This window comes from Equus caballus, chromosome 19, assembly GCF_041296265.1.
Source record: "Equus caballus isolate H_3958 breed thoroughbred chromosome 19, TB-T2T, whole genome shotgun sequence".
NCBI lineage: Eukaryota > Metazoa > Chordata > Mammalia > Perissodactyla > Equidae > Equus > Equus caballus.
In genome coordinates this window covers 67,283,500-67,304,378 of record NC_091702.1, presented here as the reverse complement: position 1 = coordinate 67,304,378, position 20,879 = coordinate 67,283,500, and the positions used below count along the sequence as shown (strand labels likewise).

The following is a 20,879-nucleotide window of genomic DNA, read 5'->3' as shown; positions in this document are numbered from 1 at the left end:
AAGAAGGCGTTTTCACAATACAAGGAGTAAGTTAAGTAAACAGCACATTCATTGATAGATTGATTGACCATTACATCAGCAGGCACTTGCTCTTCCATTTAATGGAATTAAATGAAAATAGATTATTCATCATGAATCAGCCATTAGGTCATAGACTAGACTTTTCTGTAAAGAATATTCACGTCTAAATCATCACTTATTTAAAGAGTTCCTGTAATGCTTTCAGCATTGTGCTAAGGCGTACAGAAAATAGAAAGATATGTGAGATATGGTTCCTGCCATCAGGGAGTTTTAACTTACTCTTTAAAAGAAGAAAATTCTGTCTTATGGATTTTTCCCAAGGAAGTAATTCAACTGGAGCAAAAAGATACATGCTGTAAGACTGCATAATCTTCTACAATAAAAGAATGTTATTAGCAATCTAAGAGTCTAACTTCAGGAGATTAACAAGTTATTAAGCATCAAGATATAGAATATTATACACTCAATTGAATAGTAGTTATGAAGACTGTTGAAACGTGGAAAATATTCATAAATATGTAAAATAAGGGCAATATGAAATAGAACGGACACTATCTGTGCAGTCCCGCTGACCATATATAATGTAAGAGCTGGGGTAAAAGCATGAGTAGATAGTAAGAGGAGAAGAGCTTCAAACATGTCAGGGTTCATATTAAAACATGATCTTACCTGCACTAGTGTTTCTCAAATTCTAACCTTTCTCTGATCATTTTTAATAGATCTATTACTAGTATATTTACATGATAAATATTAAACATGGAAAACTTTTAAGGATAAAAACCTTCTTGCTCTTTAACGGCAGTTTTGATCCCTGTTGACAACCTATCTAAGAACTTTCTAAATTAAAACTAGTTCTACTGTGAACTCCGAAGGCTCGGTAGAATAACCCATCAGTGCTGTGCATTTTTTCGTATTTGGATGTGTGCATTCATTGCCTTGGAGACTGGATCATTTTGTCTTCTGGCTAGACTCCAGCCCTTCTCTGATCTCAACTGACCATGATTCCTACTGGAGCCCCAGTTCTGTCCCCTCCACATTGTTCCGAGGACACCAGCTGACCCACAGTCTTCCGTTCTACAATATGGGCTTTGTCTCGTGTGAGCTGCAGGTCTTGCTGCAAAGACGTTTCTCACGTGGGCAGCTCCCACTCATCACCAAATAGCAGAAATTTCTACATGCTCAGCAAATAGCAGGCTGAATTTATCATTGTACATGGTTGATAAGAAAGGGCATTTATTGTTTATTAGATGATATTCCAGAGAATTCATGTGAGGGTGACGGTACTCATCCCTCAGGCAGAGAATAGCAGCATTTTTCAGCTTCGTTATAAGATGAGGTGAAAGAAAAGTTATTGCACAGTGGCTGTGAACAATGAGGGGACCCTGACCTTTCTAAATCAACTGCCAGGGCAGCAGTAGAAAGGCCAAAGAGTAACTAGGTCACTAAAGATGCGCGGAGGGAAAGGGAGTTGCGGTATTGAAACATTCTGGGAGCAAACAGTGGATGCTTTTCAACAGAGAAATCGGCCATTTAAGTCATTTACTATACAGAATGCCCTTCCATGACCTTTCTATACTAAGGACATAAAATTAGCACATTACATTTCCACTCACCAATTATAGGAAATTGTGAAAGCTCCAGAGTTATTCCAGCGTTATCTCAGGAGAGAGAGGTGGGAGTGGCCTGACTGTGTCTGCTTCAAGAGTGGCAGAGGGGCACGGAGGGAACTTACCAAGTACATTCTTTTAATTTTGTTCAGTTTCAACAAACTTCTTTTACAAGTAACTAAAAGATAGAAAAGCCACACTGTTTTAAAATAGGACATTCAGTTTTCTAACATGTATGGTTTTATTTATGTTGATAAGCAATAAGGGTACCCAGGTCATTTTGATATTTAGACTTAGTGCACTTCCTACGGCAGCTTTTCCTTAACGTGCCCTCCATAGAAACTGGGCAGATAATTTAGGAAGATGATGTAGAGGCCATTCTCAATCCTCTTATATACTCACACTGCCCATTAGAATTGTGAAGACTCTGAGAAATGCCACAATTAAAAACCCTGTTTAACTCTGTTTGCCATGGAGACCTTTATTATTTTGTATTTACATATGAATTTTTATTTTTTTGATAATACTGATTAATATAAACACTTCTAGGAAACAAAGAAATATAGCAACAATTAAAGTATTTATTGTTAGATGCTATGATATGACTAATCTTTGTTTAGGGTCAAATCATAAATTATTCTGATATCAATTAGAATGAAACAGCCCACAATCAAATAGCATTGCAATTTGTAACACAGGAGGAGAGAATGTGGCTTCACAGCCTCCAAATAGGAAGGATGGGAACAGAATTGAGAAGTGGTAAAGGGACCCTTGTCACTGTTAAGGGTAACCAGACTCAGTATGGACAACAGTGGAGCCACAAGATACAAGCATTTAGTTTATTCAAATTCCAATTATATGTAAAGAGCAAAAACCCCTGGGTTTCCCCATCATCTCTCGACACCCCCAACCCCACCTTCAACTGGACCCCACTTTAGAAAAAGGGAAGTCAAGGCAGCAATCAAAGAAAAACCTAAGAAATGAATTCTAGGCTATTAGCAGGGATTCTGCCCTGGACTGTTCCAAGGGGCATCTTTCAAAGTCTGCGGGACCGCACAGTGTACAGCCTGTATGGCCATGCATAACGTCTCTGGCTTGTGTGCTCCTAAAGACCCAGGTCCTGGTGATTAGGTGTAACTTAAAGGATTTTTAAGGGTAATTTCAATTGTTAGAGGTTTTCAATTTTTACCTATGCACTGACCTTACAACCTAGCTCCCACTCCCATGTGTTTTTAACAGAACATTACCAGGGTTATATAGCGTGCATATCCCACTCTGCTTCATGGTGGAGAAATGCTTATTTCACGTGGTTTAATCAGATGTGCTCATATACTACCAGTTTCTGGTTAAAGCTGAAATGGTTCAAATGTGAATGGTAAGAATATTACGATGAAATATTCCAAATATGAATGTTAAAATCTATGGCTAGTTAAGTCTCTTTGAATTCTTTAACTCTTTAAAAATTAAAAACAAAGTAAATGAAAGTTGGATTAACCTTCAATATTCTAATAAAAATAATTCAGTTGTTCATGTCTAATGGGGAAGCTTTTCATTACCTAGAAAATACTGATTTAGCTCAAACATCAAACATATAAAAAGACAGTTACTGCTTTACTATTTAACATGAACCCTAGACCTAATAATTTTTCAAATGATATATTTATCATCCCAGAGGGCTAATGACATGCTTGTTACTAGAGATGCACTTTTACTGCAAAGTACTTTTTACAACCAGAGAAAATATTATTAACATTAATTTTCATGTCTATCTGTAAGGAGAATAATATCATTAGTTGCCAGAAAGGCTTAAATACACAATTCTGAGGTGTTTTTACTATAATTTCTAAGGTTAATTCCATTTTTATTCTCTCTGACTTTAGCTTATATAAAACTATTTTGTGTATACATAGGTATGTATGTATACACACACATCCACTAGCCTTTCCAAAGTAATACCTTTTTATTATTTTTATATTAAAACTACAAAAATATCCCCAACTGAAATGTCCTTTGCCTCAGATCTTAGGAACACAAATAGAGATTTCCGTATCACTTGCTCTCAGACTCGTTGGTGCTGGACTCCTTCTTCTTGTGGATTTGGCCTTGTTATGTGCCTTATTAATGTCTGTGCTTCGGGCTGTATTGCCCTCTGCTAGGATGTGTGTAAATCTTATTCATGCACTTGAGCTCTATGACAGCAGAAATTCCTTCATAATAAATAATAAATTCTTGTTGAATGTTTGAGAACAAATAAACGGAGTCTCGATCAATGAATTCTCCATAAAAACGAGAAGGCACTAGCATAGCGAATGTGACTGTGACAACGGGAAAAGGGCGCTGGCTTGGTTGCAGGTGAGAAACTGCTGGAGTGAACTGCCTGCCATAAGGTGGGGGCTTTTCCTCAGGTGTGAAAACACAATTTTACGCAAGAGAAAAGAGTAAAGAGAAGTCAGCAAGAAGCGGGCTTTGTCAAGACATATCAAGGATAAGATCCAGTAGTGACAAAAAGCAGAAAAAGACAAAAGAAACCGACAAGTAAAACTCACCAGATAAAAGTGGCTGATTTGAATATGATGGAAAATTACAGATTTTTTTAAATGGAGGATGAAAACATCAGATGTAAGAATATTGTAAAAGGAAAAAAGAACGTGGGGGATTTTTTGCTTTATCCAGCTTTTAAGTGATCTCCATGGTTTTTTTCCTTGCAGAATGCCAGAGTCCCCTGGTGAAGTTCCCGAATATCCTTTGTTTGTCACAGTCGGTGACTGGCTGGATTCTATAAAAATGGGGCAATATAAGAATAACTTCATGGCCGCAGGCTTTACCACTTTTGACCTGATTTCAAGAATGAGCATCGAGTAAGTGGTGCTAGGGTTATTACTGTCTTTAGATGCTCCACTCAGGAGACTATACATTCAAATACTATGTCAAGAATCCCGTAGTTAAACTATTTTTCCTAAGGCTACTTTGGCATTTCGACCTCTTTCCTCACCATTTCTGACTATCGTTCTAGTGAAAATTGGACATAACACTTTTAACTTCTATTCTTTGAAGGAATATGTTTAATTCAAATAGCTATTTTTAAAAAACATGCTTTCCAAAATGCATCCCACTCTTGTTCACCTCATGGACTTTACGTCAACATAGTCTTACCTGAGCATATTATTTATGATGCACATTTACTATCTTGTACAATCAATTCCTGTTATCTTCAGCAATGCAGTAACGGTAATCCTCTCATTTCAGAGCTCCCTCTCTCTGTTATAATGGTCGGGCATTTGTTCACTGTCTCAAAGATTTTCCTTTGCTGCCTGCAATAAAAATGCTCAAGATGTGCTTAAAAGACTAGGGAATAACACTAGTAGGTTAAGCCATATGAAATTCCCATTGTTTTAAAATGGTAGTGGCAATTGCATGTGGTTCAACATAATACAATGGCGTTCTTTTTCAGATTATTGAAAGACCATGAGAACTCAAATGGAGTCCACATTATAGCTCTACCCTACATACTGACCGTTTTGCCCACACTGTTGAAAATTTATATAATCACCTAAATTATATAACCTTTAGGTCTGTGAAGTGTCTAAACATACATAGGTACCTGAATTTGAAATTTTTCCTTGTACCCTTAAATTCGAAGTTAATTTGATGTATTTTCTGGCACCAGGAAGAAGAAAAAAGTAACAGACTCTTGACGTTCATTTATGTCTCTGCTTAAACTCTCATTTTACCAGCTATCCAATTTTTGGCAAATTCCTAGAGCAAATCTGACATGGTGCCTATTTACCACATCTAAACGTTCGTTTCTCCTCTCTCATCCTTACCGGATCTAAACGCCACATTCTCTCTGTCTCTCAGGGACGTCAGAAGAATCGGAGTCATCCTCATTGGACACCAGAGACGAATAGTCAGCAGCATACAGACTTTGCGTTTACACATGACGCACATACAGGAGAAGGGGTTTCACGTATGAAACTACTGCAAGCACCTGCGTTTCGTGCCTCAGCATTTCTAAAACGAAAGATACCCTCTCTGCTGATTCTCCGAACATCGCTTCACAAACCGCAGTCTCCTGTTCAGACTACGAGCGCACCTTTTGTTTATGCTTCCAACCCGGCTTTTAAAATCGTGCTTCACAGGTCCTTGCTGAACAACCTGCAGATAAAACCGCGGCCCCTGCAGAGCCGCGCTGCGCGATGGTGAATGCTCGGCACGGGTGTGTAGCTCGGTCCAGCAGTGCTGGGGACGTGCCCACGCCTCACCCTGGAGTCCGCCCGGATGCGGCTGCCTTCAGGGTGTGTTCAGAGTTTGATGGTAGATGAAAAAGAGAGAGTCGATCTTTCTTTCATGTTTTGTGATCAAGTAGCTTCCAAATTGACATGAAATTTATTTTTTAGATAATTATATTCAACTCTATGGGTCGTTTTGTTGGTTTATTTTATAATAGTTTAACTGTTGATGCCTGATGTTGATAGATTTGCAGAAATGACTGACGATTTCATGTAGTGAATTCTTGTCAGGTGTGACTGTGGTGAGAATGGGGTCATCGGGGAGGGAGAAACACCCTGGGCTTTTAAATCTTCCAAGGCTGAGTTTGTTTTTTTTTAAATTAGCTTTATGGTGTCCTACATCTTTCATAGTAGGTGGTAATTGAGAGGTTTCTGCTCTAACCTTTTGCTAACTATGGTATGTTTCTCCACGACCTTGTGGAGGTCACGCCTGAAACACCAAGAATGAGTCCAGTGCTCTAAAGGCTCCCGTAGAGTGAAGCATGGAGTAAAACCATGGCCGTTCCCTTGTTCATCTTCACAAGTTTGCAAAAGTAATTATCAAAGCGCTGAGAAAATTAGTTACTCTCAGTAGAATTACGTTGAATAAAAGATCTAAGATTATACCCTTAGATTTAATATAAAAAGATTAATTAATTTAAGCAGAATTTTATGATAGCTATATGGAGGTCCAAGAAAATAAACACAGCTAGCTGACTGTCTGATTTAGGTGCATTTTGCAAGTTTAAGAACTTTATATTTTTTCCGTCAAAATAAGTTACATGAACATGCTGAGCTGTTTTCCAAACCTTCCAAGAGATGAGTATGCCATTGCATACTCCAAAGAGGCTATAAACAGATCCGACACAAGAGCATATATAAAATGTGTGTCAACCTGGGTCCCTACTACAGTAACATAAAAACGTGAACACAGCTAAGATGTGTTGTCATAACCTTCTCAGATGCTGCAAAAAAGACAGATATACTTTTCAGTGAGTTCAGCTGAGTCAGCTTCTCAAAGTAGTGCTATCTTACGAACAAATTCAATTATAAAATCAGCTGTTCCCTGTGAAACTAAAAAAATGACTGGTGTGCTAGGTGGAAGAGTGGGGAGCATATGTTAGAGAAAAAGAGAGCAGGTTGTCTAAAGATACTGATTTACTAAATCGGTTTTTATTTGATCTCAGAGATAAAGGTGCTCTACCCACATTCTCAAATTCCTACCTAAATTATATTTTTGGGTGATAGTAGCTTTCTTGCTATTAAAGGAGCCTCATTTTTTCTTTTTTCCTTATTTTACGCCTTGTCAATCATCCCATTAGACTAGACCCTTCCACATATTTTCTTTTGCTGATTTATCTCCTGATTTTAGCCTACCACAGCTAAATTTTCCCCATTTCAAAAACAAAGTGTATAGAGCTACAAGGAACTGTCTTTAAAATATTCCTTAAAGTATACTAAAAATGAAAAAAGTGGGAAATCCATCACTGTTTGAGTAAGTGTGTGAGAAATAGCTAGCAACGTTTTCCAGCCGTCCCCTGCATGGTCATGCCTCACTCACAGACTCTGCAGTTTGCTTGATGCATTTACACAAACCTGGATACATTTAGAGGAAATATAAAATTTCCATATTTATCTGTCTTCAAATATATATTAAATAAGAACAGATATAAAACAGATTAAATTTATTAATCATATATATTTATTTTTATAACAAAAAAGGTATTTAGAAAAATAAGGAATAGAATAATTATGGTCTTCCATAGGTCTCTGTCAGCAACATCTGTATACTTTGATGAAATAAATTCTATAAAGTATTTAAACTTCTTTGGGATGGGCATTCAGTGCTTTGCAAGATTAAAGTTCTCTGTTAAAAATTTTTTTCTTAAAGAAGTCCAGTGATTTTATTCTATATGTGGTTAACTTGTACTTTTTTTTTCTTGCCTAACATCTTTTTCTAGTATTACAAAACTACCTTTACACTTTGTCTCTTACCCCAAATCTTCTTTAAAATTTCTTTAAGTTTACATTTATATTTTCAGAACTGTAAGCATGATAATCTCAAGTGTAATTTTCAGCCTCATCATGGCTAGAGCAAGGTTGAAATGTGTGTGCAAGATTAAACAAAAACATTTTATCAAAAGATCTCTATTTCTTTACTGCCTACAAACCATGTACTCCATGATCCCAAGGGAGTTATAATGTTCAGGAATACTAACAGTTAAATTGCCAAATTCATTTGGAAATTTTACTTGAAATATTTGAGATTTACTAATGCACATATTGAGTAATTAAAACTGTTTAACATGCATAAGCAGAGAACTTAATTATAGAAAGAAAATGAGTTGCTTCCATAAGTCACAAGCCTTCAGGAATAATCTTTGATAACAAAACTATGCATATACATTCATGTACCTGCTTTATTTTAAATTTCTTAATTTATACTACTGAGGGGCTTTGCGGATTTTGAAAATCAGAGAGTTGAAGAAACCATTTTCATTTTATCTTCTGAGTGGTCAATCTCCAGTCTATGGTCAGCTCATTGTTTCATAGCATAAGGCATACTGGGAAAAATGTGAAAGTGCATGATCAAGAAGAGAGATTAGGTCTGTAAATCATTAAACTGAAGAGGCAGTCCGGAGTTGCAGAGCTGTTGGCTTAACAAGAATCAAGAATTACAGAACTTTTACACTGACATAACTTTTGGTAAATAAGTTATGCATGCCATAGTCAAAAAAGATTTATCGTGTTTCCCCTCTGTATTACTCTTTAAAATCTATCCGACTATCACCTGAATAAAACAGCCCTCCAGCTACAGCTTTAAGGGCGGTCTCACCCATGAATGGAAAACAAATCCAAATCCAGTGCTTGAGAATCAAAGTCTTGACAGAAATTCTTCTGAAGAGGTGGTGAAGAGTGAATTACACTATCTCCCAACCACATTTCCTAAAATATCCATATTTATATCATTCCCTACCAAACTTCTGCTCTGTAAAGCAGTAAGTAAATCTCTTATCTCAAAATTGTCACTAATACCAGATATCTTTTTTCTTTTCCTTTATTAAATTTTCTAAAACTTCCTTTCTCAGCCCGCTCTCTTCTCTCTTTATTCCCCCATCCCACCTCTCTTCTTGTCTCAGCAAATCTGAAAAGAACTTCCAGATCTCTTCAGAGGAGGCTGAGGGTGGAGGGACAGGGAATGCTGCACAAGTCATCCTTCTGTGTTTTGGGTCAGCCCACATAAATGGGAGCATTTGCACTCGCAGAGGGTACGAGTCCTGGCTTTGCATCAGCTAGAAATTAATTGCTTTGGAAAATAATTTCAAAATGGTTGGTGATGATCCTTTTCTGTATCTTTATATAAGGAAATTTATTATTATTTTTAAAGGTATTAGTATTCTAAGAATCAAAAACTTTTATTATCAGTTCACAGTTGGTGTCCATGTCTTTATGTAACAAAGAGTTAAGAAGCTGATGTATCACTTCTTTTAGTAGGATCACCTTAACTTTTCCAAGCTCAAATTCATTTAAGTAGAAGAGACTCAATATTTCTTCATGTTCAATCCAAAAAGATTTTACTGCTTTCTATATGAAGATTCCAAAAGAGAGAGGCATACGCTGCATCAAACTGATGGTGTTCTTCCATTAGGACGCCAGGCACTCATGTCACCTAACTTTTGGTTTTTATGATCAACATTTTCAACAAATTTCCAAACTTTATTATGTTCAATAAAGGGAGTGTAAACTTGATTTAGTTCAGTTTAACAAATATCTATGAGATGTCTCCTACACGCATAAAATTTTATGGCAAAAATGAGTTTGGCTGTACTGTTCTTACCTTCAAGTGACTCTTGAGCTTACAGCTCAGTGGTCAGAGCCTATTTGCTGTGGCTGCTGTGATTGCCATGTCCCTAAGGGTCAGCTCCTTCCATAGGACAAACATACGCTAAACAAATAAATAAAACCTTGCCCAGTGGGAATCGGATTTTCAATCCCTATGGAAAGAAATTATGTTGGACCTCAGATCTCCTAGAACAGTCCACATTTCCTCCAGACAGCGGGGAGCATGATTGCTGGATTCTCTAAGACAATCTCCCTTGTTAACAGTTGGCGCCTCAGGAGTCACAGGTGGCAAGCTTTTCAGTTCCTGTGAAGCTCACTATCTCAAAGGTGCCTCCAATTCGAAAACATTAGCCATTTCTCAAAAACAATTCTGGAGTAATCTCTTGCCCGAGCCAATTCACTGGTCGTAGTAAAAGGAATAACAGTATGAACCTGCAATGGCTGCATAAAATTCTTTCAAACATGGTACATTTAACAGTGGAAGGGGACAATTACTTGTTACTAGATCTGATGTATTACTAGGTGAAACAAAGGAAAAGAAAAATCTTATATTGCAGAAAAGTAAATACCACATCTTTCTCTTACTGTTCCCTTAAAAAGCCAAGTATTAGGCAGGTATTTCAAAGATTTTTCAGGATAAAAATATATTTTTTATATTATAAGGGGATGTGACATGATATACATGTCTTCTGGGAAAAGGTCAAGATCCAGACGATACAGGTCATCAAAATGTGGTTTTAACTAATTCTCTTTCTTCTGACTAATAATTAGGTTCAAATTTCAAATTAATGATGGACTTATATAAAATGTACAATAAAGGATATTTACATCTAATTGAAAGACTTGGGTTCTTTGCTCTTAATTCGAAAGAGTTTTTTGTTCAATTGGCATTTACTTTTCTAGGATTTTAGAATAGATTTGAAAGTCTACCTTTAGCTTATGAGTGTTGATTCAAAATTACTGTATTTTAAAATGAAACAAAAAATTAAAAGAAAACTTTTCAATTACTAAAGGTAGCAAAGCACTATTAAAAAAGAATCAACTTCATCTTTTAAAAAAGAATCTGGCAAATACAAAGTTTTGTGTATCTCCTAATGATACCAAGTCACCTCCATTTTGTTATATTTTTGCACTTTGCCATTGAAAGTAAAGTTTCTTTCTAAACAAAACAAAGGAAGGTTCTTGCTTGAATTTGGTTAATTAGAGTACTGAATCTCTATCATTAAGAGAACTTTCGATTTGTTTCATTTAAAGGGAAAAATCTCAAAGAATTCCACTACCTCTAGATACACCTAATTCATCCTTAAGAATAACAAAGATGTTAAAGAAAAATTACGTGACAGATGAGGATGAAAGCTCTGAACTGTAATATAAGGATGTGGTTTCTACTGTTGATTAGAAAATAAAGTACAGATTAACAACACAATTTCCCAGGAGTTGTAAATTAGAAAAGTGTCAGAGTTAGTGAAAATCTTCTCAAGTAAAGCTCTGTTCTCGTCCATATTTCTCCAATATTTGTAATCTCCGGCTGTCTTCAGCTTGTCATAATAAACTCACTTTTGGTTAAGTTATCAATTCAAATAATGAATCAGAAAAACTGAGATGTGGCTTTAAAGTGTTTTACAAGATAACAAAGTGAGGCCAACCCTGCTCCAGGATTCCTATTTAGCCTCAGTCTCCATCTCATTAGCCCTCCCTGAAGGGAGAACCATCTTTATTCCACAATAATACAGTAATATCAAGAAGACTCCAAGGACATGAGAACCTTCATTTTTCATATATGTAATTCAAATTTTATATTTAGGCATTATTAACTTTGAAGATAGATGTCCTTGTTTTCATGGGTTAAATAGGGGCTTAGATGACAAGCAATATTGATGTGAATGCTTCTATACAAGTTTTTCCACATTTGCAGACCATCATTCTTAACAGTCTTAATTCGCCTCTGTTCTGTAAAGACTAAACATCGTTTAACTTTTTGAAACCAGGATAGATGTGAATAGTGCTAAATCATAAAGATGAGTAAACAATACACTTTCAAGATTTTTACCTAATTTAAAATGTACTCTTCTATTGCTTTTATAACCAATTAAAAGTCTCTTTTCTACATTTAGTAATTTGTAGAATTAAAGTATGCATTTAGATAGAAATTGCTTTTGTTAAATTTTTATTTACACATATCCTTAGAGAGAAGCCAGGATATAATTAATTCTATTAGCTCATTTTTCATACAAAGTAATAACTTTTGCTCTCTTTAGAATTATCTACCCAGTAATACCATTGGTGGTAATGAAGTTTTTCTTTGACTTTACATACTTTATTGCCACATATTATTTTTGCCTTTAAAATAAATCTGTGTCAAACTATGGTCTTTAGAACTCTATGACAAAATCAGTGGCCACTCATTTGCTAACCAACTGTTTCCTCTGTCGGTGTGATTGATGGGAGCCTTGTTAAATTTAACGTGTTTGAATATCCATTGGTATGTTATCCACAGGCATTAGTGCAATATCTTCAAAAGTCTTTAAAACAAAACAGAATTTCATGGAAAATATGATAAACAATGACTGGGGCTTTTTTAAATTTCAGCACTCCTTGGAAAATAAGGTTTAATGTGGACAAATGTTTGTCATTGAAGTTTTCAATGTGATGCTTTAATGTTTAATGTGATGTTTTTTCCCATTGCCATATACATGTATTCAAAGAATATTGTATTAATATATCTATACTATGCAAAAATCTCATTTTCTTCTTACAAGTATGGAGTTTTGATATAATTTTAGGTTTTTAGGTCTCCAAGGGAAAAAACCCAAAATGTGAAATGGGAGCATTTTTTTGTGTGTAGTGCACAATACCTGAGCAGTCTTAACAAATATGAATATGTGTAGCTTGATTTTAAAGATTACCATACGTGCTTTATTTCTGATACATTAATCATTTTGTTACTCACACTCCATCTTAGATTGTGTCACTGAAAATTTGAATAACTACAGGATATAAATGTCTTTGGCATTTTTCACAAACTATACTTGGGCTTAATTTTCTATGTAGTGCAAACTTTGAAAACTTAATTTCGAATTTTGAAGGAATAATTGTAAATTAACAGTCTATGTTTCCTAAAATGTTAGTCATGTTATACCTCCTATAATAAGCTTATTTTTAAAAAATCAGAGGCAGAGCATGGATGCAGAACATGGAAACAGACCAAGTTCCATTAAAATTGAGGAAAAGACAAAAAGGTAATATAAAAAGGGGATTATGTTAAAACTATGACCTCAATAAAAGAAAACTATTAGGAATGAGAGAAAATTATGTCATGTTACTCTTACTGATAATTTTGAAACTAAAATTCATTTTGAGGATGGGAATCTCTAAAATAAACAAGTTCACTAATATTTGTTAAAATATATATTGGTATATAAAATTACAAAGAACTCTTACCAAAATATCAAAAATAGAAATTTATTTTAAAAAATTGTATTAATAGACCAAATGATTACAATTATTAACATTCCATACTACTAGTTCTTTTGATTTCTAAGATGTATATAATCAAAGAATTTGCCAAAAAAAAAAATACATCGAATACTGGACTGTCAAAGCACTTTATACATATTAATCACTCTCATTAGTAATTGAGTCTTTCCTTCTATTATTAAATGTAAAAACAGTCAATATCAATTGTAGATAAAAAGAATGGAGTGGAAAGAGTAGTCTTAGAATCAATTTATGCTTTTATACAGTTACATAAATCCAACACATAGTCTAAATGTTTAAAACATATGGTACCTATATATTAATTTCTGTTATATCTTATGATCTCTAAATGTTTATATTCTTTCAAGATTGTCTCTCTTTTCAGTTGTTTTAAGTATTAAACAAATGAGCTGCTTTATATTTTATATTTCCAGTCAGTCTCATAATGCTTGTAACTTTCCAATTCTCAAAGTTGAAGCCAAATGCCATAACATAGTGGCTAGAAGTTATTATTTTTGAAGTTACTCTTCTTTTACTTAATATTGGCCAGATATCTCATAAAGTCTGCTGGAGAAGGCAAACTGCTACTTTCTCATGAATGGAAATACAACAAAAATCCTCCATTGGACTTTGTGTATTCAAAATAGTGAGCATATATTTTTAGTTACTTTTCACTGCTTACTGTTTATTCAGTTTTTAAAATTTCACCAAAAGGGATGCTTCAAACAAAAGTGAAAAGTCATTCCATTTTTCTTTAAACTGCTTATTTTCTTTAGAGTTTCCAAAAATCTCTTTGAGGAAGCAAAGAATTCCCCTTTCCCACCCTACAACTTTGATGAATGAAATAGTTGGGTATCTATAGTTTAATATGAAGAACAACAACAAACCATCATTTGTCCAGTCAAAGCTCTTTACACTATGGGGACCAGATATAACAAGCAAACAAACAAAAATCAAAGGAAGTCGTGCCTGTTTGCTGGTCCTAAGTTATATAATTCCTAAATTACTGTGTATACATATAGAATGATTTAAACATATTTATCAGAAGTGCATTCATTCCATTAACCGTTTATTGCACACTATCATGTACCATGTCCTGTTCTAAGAACTGAGGATACGGGTGACCAAGAAAAGCAAAAGCCCCCGTCTCATGGATTTGACCTTCTAGTGGTAAAGACACAATAAAGAAATAGTGATGCGAGTTATGCTGATAATTACATTAATAATGTCACATAGCAGGACTGTGGCTTCTTTATATTAAGTGGTAAGGGAAATCTTCTCTGAGGATGTGATATTTAAGTTGATAACTGAAAAGCATGAAGGCACTGGTCATGAGAAGATCTGGGGGAAGCACATTGCGGCAGAGGGAACGGCTTAATGTGTGCGAGTTTGGAGTGTTCGAGGGTGGAGACAACAGTGTGCTTGGTACACAGCAGATGAGCCAGAGAGAGACAAAGATGAGACACGGTCAAAGGACATTTATGAGGCTACTGCAATAGTTCAAGCAAAGAAATGGTGACTTTTGTTCAAGTGGAAGTAGTGATGATGGAGACAAGCGGATGGATTTGAGGTATGATTGAAGACAGGGCTTGCTAATGGATTGGGTATGAGGGATGAAGAAGAGAAAAATCAAAGCTAAATTCTACATTTGGGGAATGAGAAACTGAGTTGATGGTGGTGAAGAAACGGGTTTGGAGGGAAAAGTCAAGAGTTTAGTTTTAGCCATGCAATGCCTGAGATGCCTGTTAGATATTCAAATGGAGGTATCGAGTAGACAGCAGTATAGGAGAGTTCCAAGGAGCAATCAGGGCTAAGCATCAAGATTTGGAAGTCATCAATATATACGTGGTATTTAAAGTTTTGAAATCACCTAGGAAAAGGCTACAAGATAGAGAAGTAGGCCTGGATTGAGGTCCAGGACATTCCAATATTTAGAAGTTAGGCAGAGAATTAGAAGCCAACAGAGAACACTGAGGAGTATAAGGTAAGGTAGAGAAAAAGGAAATACAATTGGTCATCTGGATTAAATGCTTTTAAGAAGTCAAGATCAGAACTAAGAAATGGCCATAGGGTTTGGCAACATGGAAGCTATTAATGACCTCGACAAGAGGAGTCTCTATGAAGTAGTGAAGTCAAAGCCTGAATGAAGTGGATTAAGAAGATATTTTAGGAAAGAAGGTGGAGTCAGTATCTATAAACAACTCTTTCAAGAAGTTTTACTGCAAAGGAAGCAAGAGAAATAGGGCAGTAGCTGGAGGGAGACGTGGGGTCAAGAGAGGTTTTGGTTTTGTGTGTGTGTGTTTCTAGAGAAAGGATGCTAGAGCATATTTATATGCTGATGAGAATGATCTGGTAGAAAGGGGGAAACTGATTATCCAAAAGAGAATATAATTATAGAAAAGGCCTTGCGAGGTAAACGGTTAGGATTCATAGTATAAGTAGGGAGGTTAGTTTCGATGAGAGGAAACACAAAGAACTGCCACGGGAGGGAAGGCAGAGTGTGCAACATGCAGGTAGGCTGGTAGATTTGTGGTAGAAAGCTGTGGTAGGATGTTAACAGGTGAGTAGTTTTATTTTACCAAGATGAGATGAAAATCAATATGGGGAGTGGGAAAGGAGTATAGGTTGGAGGAGAGAGGTGTAAATAGTTGGGAAAGAGAACATAGATACAAATACATGTATATATACTTACATGCAGTCAAAGGGCATTTGTGTGTATGTAATACACCATAGGAAAAAGACCTATTGTATATATTATTTTAAAGCCATTTTTACTAAATATTTTTGAGACATCTTATTTGAAAGAACTGCAACTGAATTCTCTGCTTTCCAATGACTCTGATAACAGAATCCTCTTTTCCATGGCGTGGATTGAGGAAATCTCAATATCATAGATACTTCTCATGTTTTGTTACTTATTTTTGTCTATTACAGTGTAAAAGGCAGAAACATTTTGCAGCTATTCTAATTCAAAGCCTATGAAAATTAAAATTACTTTAATCCTGAAAGATGTGTACTGTATACTCAAGCTGTCAGCTTCTTCAAAATACTGTTTTGGAGGGTTTTGAGCCCCCATCTGAATTAAAAAAATAAACAAACAGGCTCTAATCGTTTAGTAAAACAATACTTTTATATTGTTTTGTTTTCATATAAAAAACATTAGTACCATCTATCATTTAGGAGAAATACACAGGCAACATGCTGGTTTTGTTCACTGTGCCCTCCTTGTCCCGCAGGAAGGATGTGATCTTGTTGTTGTGCTGGGAGCTTTATTTCTGGGTAGGCTGTATCTAATTCAACGTGCTGGCATTTATAGGCGCATACCTATTCCTTGGATTTGATGTACAATCAGATTGTGAATAACGGAATAAGATTGCTCTCCATTTTTTGCTGTTTTAGCACAGCCAAAAACATAAATATATATGTACGTATAAATATTTATTTGATTAAACACAATATTTAAATGACCATGTCAAATATTAAATGGTAGATGGCAACAGTTGCAGCGTATTCAAAATAATAGTTATAAATATCTTGGGGTTGGCCCGTGCCCGAGCGGTTAAGTTCGTACTCTCTGCTTTGGCAGCCCAGGGTTTTGCCTGTGCGGACATGGCACCGCTCATCAAGCCATGCTGAGGCGGCATCCCACATGCCACAACTAGAAGGACCCAAACTAAAAATATACAACTATGTACCAGGGGGCTTTTGAGAGAAAAAGGAAAAATAAAATCTTTAAAAAAAAAAAAAATTTGTAGCACAAATCCTAAAAAGTTTACTAATTTAATACTAAATGGTACATTAATATAAAATACCCAGAGAATACGTGTCTAGGTTGAGACGCTTAATCCTTCAGAGAGCAGTATCTGACTCATGAAAAACTGCAGCTGAAAACATTTTCCCTTCCTCTAAGTATGAATGATTTTTAAAATGTATCTCTTTGTAACCTGTCATAAGGTTACTTACCATCAATTATGGATTTAGGACTGTACCTATCAACTCTTGCCAAAGGGGGAAGATCTGTTTGTGAGAAGAGGGACGTGCGGCACCGTATTTTTTCCTCTGGCGTTCCATCACTATTTAGAGCTTCAGCACAGGCCTTCCACTCAGGTTCCTCACAGCTATGTCCTCTTTTCTGGTTGTATCACCATAGGATAGAGAGAGAAACACAGTAAAAGGGTGTTAACAATAAAACTGCAATCCTACCTATTATCTGCTTTACTCTAACAGTGAAGTATCCAGACTCACTTGAAGGTGGTATAGTTTTCATCTTATAAAAATCTGTTGTAATATTCTGATGTTCCATGTAAATTTTCATGTGCTGGCATGCCTACAAGTTAATAGTGTGATAGAATGCTCGCGCTCAGTGAGGGATTGTTCGTGAACTGCATTACATATGTCATCTATCGACGTGCTGAAAGATTATGGTGTTTAGCAAAACTACCTGCTGAGCAACATAATAAGATTTTTGTACAAAGTACAAATTACTAATTATTGTATTTTATTTTTCTATGATTTCCTAAGAGGCATTATCAGGGTCTTACAGATGGAGTAAGCCTGTTTATTAAAATATCTATTAGCAAATAAAAGTTACAGTTCTGGTGGTTGAATTTGTGACTTTTTTGTATTGTTGTATTGATGCGTATTTAATATAATTTATTTTTCAGTCTATTGAATCTAGATGTTCATTAGATACATTAGTAATTCTGGATACAAAATCATAGCTAATTTTTCAAAATAATGTCATTAAGGTCAAGACATAAATTCACATAAATCACTATAAATAGTTGGCACATATTTTTGTAGTGATTTTATATCAGCAAAATACTTTCTGAGACTCCAGGAAATTAAATCGTTCATTGCAGAGATAATATTGTACACAAATTGCAGATGACCAAAAGATACACATAATGTCCAACTGTTCAAACAGCTTTAGACTATCAATATTCATTCCAAAAACTTCCCATAAATCACAAATCAGGGATTTTCGACATTCTTTTAAAAAACATAAAAGTATCCTGAATTAATCAGAATAGATATCTCTCATTTCTTTTATAATTCTTTTACTACATTTCTAAAAGCCAGTATGAAATCAAACCTAGTAATAAAGTATCTGAAACTTTCTTCTCTTATACAGGTATCTTAAGAAGCCTTCAGAAAATCACCTATCATTTCTAAAGCTTCTTATTCTCATAATAAAATGAAGAGAGCCACACTATCTTCTTAAATCAAGTGGAACAATTTTTATGCTGAGCCTGAGTGTACTCCTGAGAGCTGTTTCAGTTGGCAAAGCACCAAAATAGCAGATTCAACCATATGAAATATTTGTGGTTTTTTAAGATTGATATTTTCAAAACTGGCATTTTCTACATTATTGAGTAGATAAGTAGAGTAAGTTTCGTGACCACTATTTCATCTCTGACAATAATAAGCCATGACATCATCTACACTTACCTATTTACTTAGCTGATTTTTTTTTGTAAAACAATTATGTATCCGCCTAAATTTCCTGAAAAGTTGGATACCCAATCTCCCCATTACATTTCCATTTTCATCAAATGTTTTGCACTAAGCAAATATAGAACTCAACCTAGGGGCAGAAAAAAGCAACTCCAAACAGGAAAAATTAAGTCTGTCTGCTAAAGTTTTCCGAAACACAAGATTTCTGCTTATTTAAAGAAAAAAAATGTGTCAAGTTCTGACTATAAGCAAATTAGCTTCCATCTCTTATCAAAGTGAGTCACACAGAAATTAATCAAGACCTCCCTGTAGATGCATTCCGAGTCAGAAGTGCAAGGACAGCACTTAAACATCCTACCCATGTAATAAGGAGTTCAGAGCAAGGACAGCACTTAAACATCCTACCCATGTAATAAGGAGTTCAGAAGAGGAAGACAGGAAAGTGCTCACTAACACCCACTGGGCGCAAACACGCACAGTGTACACTTCCGTTAGCTAGTCCTCAAAACCACCAGGTGGGAGAAAGCCGCAGCGCAGAGATGGGTCACCTGGCCGCGGCCACACACTAAGGCAGAGCCTAGTTCCAGACTCCACTTTCACAGGCACACGTGTAAGCCAGTTCTTTTGGACACGCCACTGTAGGGGTTTGGTTTTGTTAGGTTTTGCCTCTCGGCAGATTCACTGGCTCAGATCACACTTTTCCCCATTGTAAAACTAATGTAACCACATTTGAAAATCTGGAAAATTTTCCAAAATTAAGTTTCCAAGATCAACTTTCCAAGTTAACCATATCTGAGACTTGGAGAAGTAACAGGAACGGCACCCCCTGACCATGCCGTGCACGCCTTCCACGCTTCCCTCACCCCGAACGGGCCGCCTCAACCAGCAGGACAAGGAGGGGGCAGCGGAGGGGGTCCCCGCGCCGGGCGAGGGGACAGGGGACGAAACCCCGCTGCGAAGACGGCCGAGCCGCGCACGCCACTCTCCGCGGGCGGGGCTGACGGGCGAGGCCGACTGAAGGTGGACAAGGTTCCTGGACGTTCACAACTCCGGCCGCGTCCGTCCGCTGGAAAGCGTCGGGGCAAAAGGCGGAGAAACGCGCGGTCGCAGTGTGCTCCGCGGAGGCGCGATCGCAGCACCCTCGGGGCGAGAGGATGCTCGAAGCCCCCGGCCATCGACCCCCTCCCGACCCCGCCGGGGATTCTGCGGCCGTCCTCCGTCCCCGGAGACCCCACCTCGGGGACTTGTCCTCGCGGCCCGGCACGCCCCCTTCCCCACGGACGCCCGGGCCCTTCCTCCCCACCACGTTCGCCGCTCGGCTTCTCCCGACTCCGGGCCCGGCGCTGTGGGACCCCGGGCGACTCAGCGACCGTCCCGCCCTTGCCGGTGTCGGGTCCTGAGGCGGCGGCACTCCCGACATGCCGTGCGCCCCCGCGGGGCCCTCGGCCTCTCGCGGGAGGCAGCAGTCCCCCGCACCCGGCTCGCAGGCCCTTCGGTCCCCCTTGGCGAGCCTCGGGCGTTTCCGGGAGCTCTTCGTCAGTCAGCCGGAGCTCCGCGCCGACTCGCGGAGCCCCGGGGGGAGTGGCCTCGGACCGGAAGGCCCTCCGGTTGCCAGGGCAGCGCCGCGCGCCCGGCCCGCCCCCGATGCTCCGGCCGCCGGTTGGGGCTCGTGGGGCTGCTGTGCTCGGACCCGGGCTCCGTCCCGTGGGAGCACCGAGAGCAGGGCAGGGACGCTCGCACCAGACTCCGGCCCCGAGGCGCGCCGAGCGAGCGGTCCCTCCCGCGCCGCGCCCCGGCTGTCGCCGCGTTTCCGCCGGGCGGTGGTTCCCGAAGACCGAGGGCTGGGCAGGAGCAGCGGGCGTGCGCGGTGAGCCGGCGCGGGCCGAGGGTGGGTGGGTGCGTGCTTGGTTGGTTTTAACGCTGCCCAGTGTGGGCGTTTGTGTTTGGTATGTGGGAAGTGTCATTGAAATGTCACCATCAAAACGGGAAGCCGAGTCAACATGTGTATTTGGGGTGGGAAGGGTGTGCTATAATGCACTCTAGAAACGTTTACAAGTTTCCCGAGCGCCCTGCAGGCGGCTTTCTCGGCCCGACCACCCGCTCTCTGCAGCTTAGGGTCCAAGCTCTTAACTGGATAGCATCCTGCGTCTTGAGGACTCTGCTGGCGACCAGTTAATCCTTTAGAAAACAGTTTCTCAGATAACAG

The 20,879-nt window shown here is 37.9% G+C and overlaps 2 protein-coding genes across 11 annotated transcripts in view; both read left to right on the top strand.

Moving 5' to 3' along the window:
* Positions 1-8,039, top strand: part of EPHA6 (EPH receptor A6) — a 780,034-nt gene extending 771,995 nt beyond the window's left edge. For all 10 annotated transcript variants that reach the window (XM_023623975.2, XM_023623979.2, XM_023623977.2 and 7 more), the window contains 2 exons: positions 4,337-4,486; positions 5,487-8,039. In XM_023623975.2, the coding sequence (XP_023479743.1) occupies positions 4,337-4,486; positions 5,487-5,601 (265 nt within the window). In that variant the 3' untranslated portion in view covers positions 5,602-8,039. The remainder of the gene's footprint in view (positions 1-4,336; positions 4,487-5,486) is intronic.
* Positions 8,040-20,280: 12,241 nt separating this feature from the next.
* Positions 20,281-20,879, top strand: part of ARL6 (ADP ribosylation factor like GTPase 6) — a 40,734-nt gene continuing 40,135 nt past the window's right edge. Inside the window, exon 1 of the mRNA XM_001504416.6 lies at positions 20,281-20,540. The gene's annotated coding sequence lies outside the window, so the exon portion shown is untranslated. The remainder of the gene's footprint in view (positions 20,541-20,879) is intronic.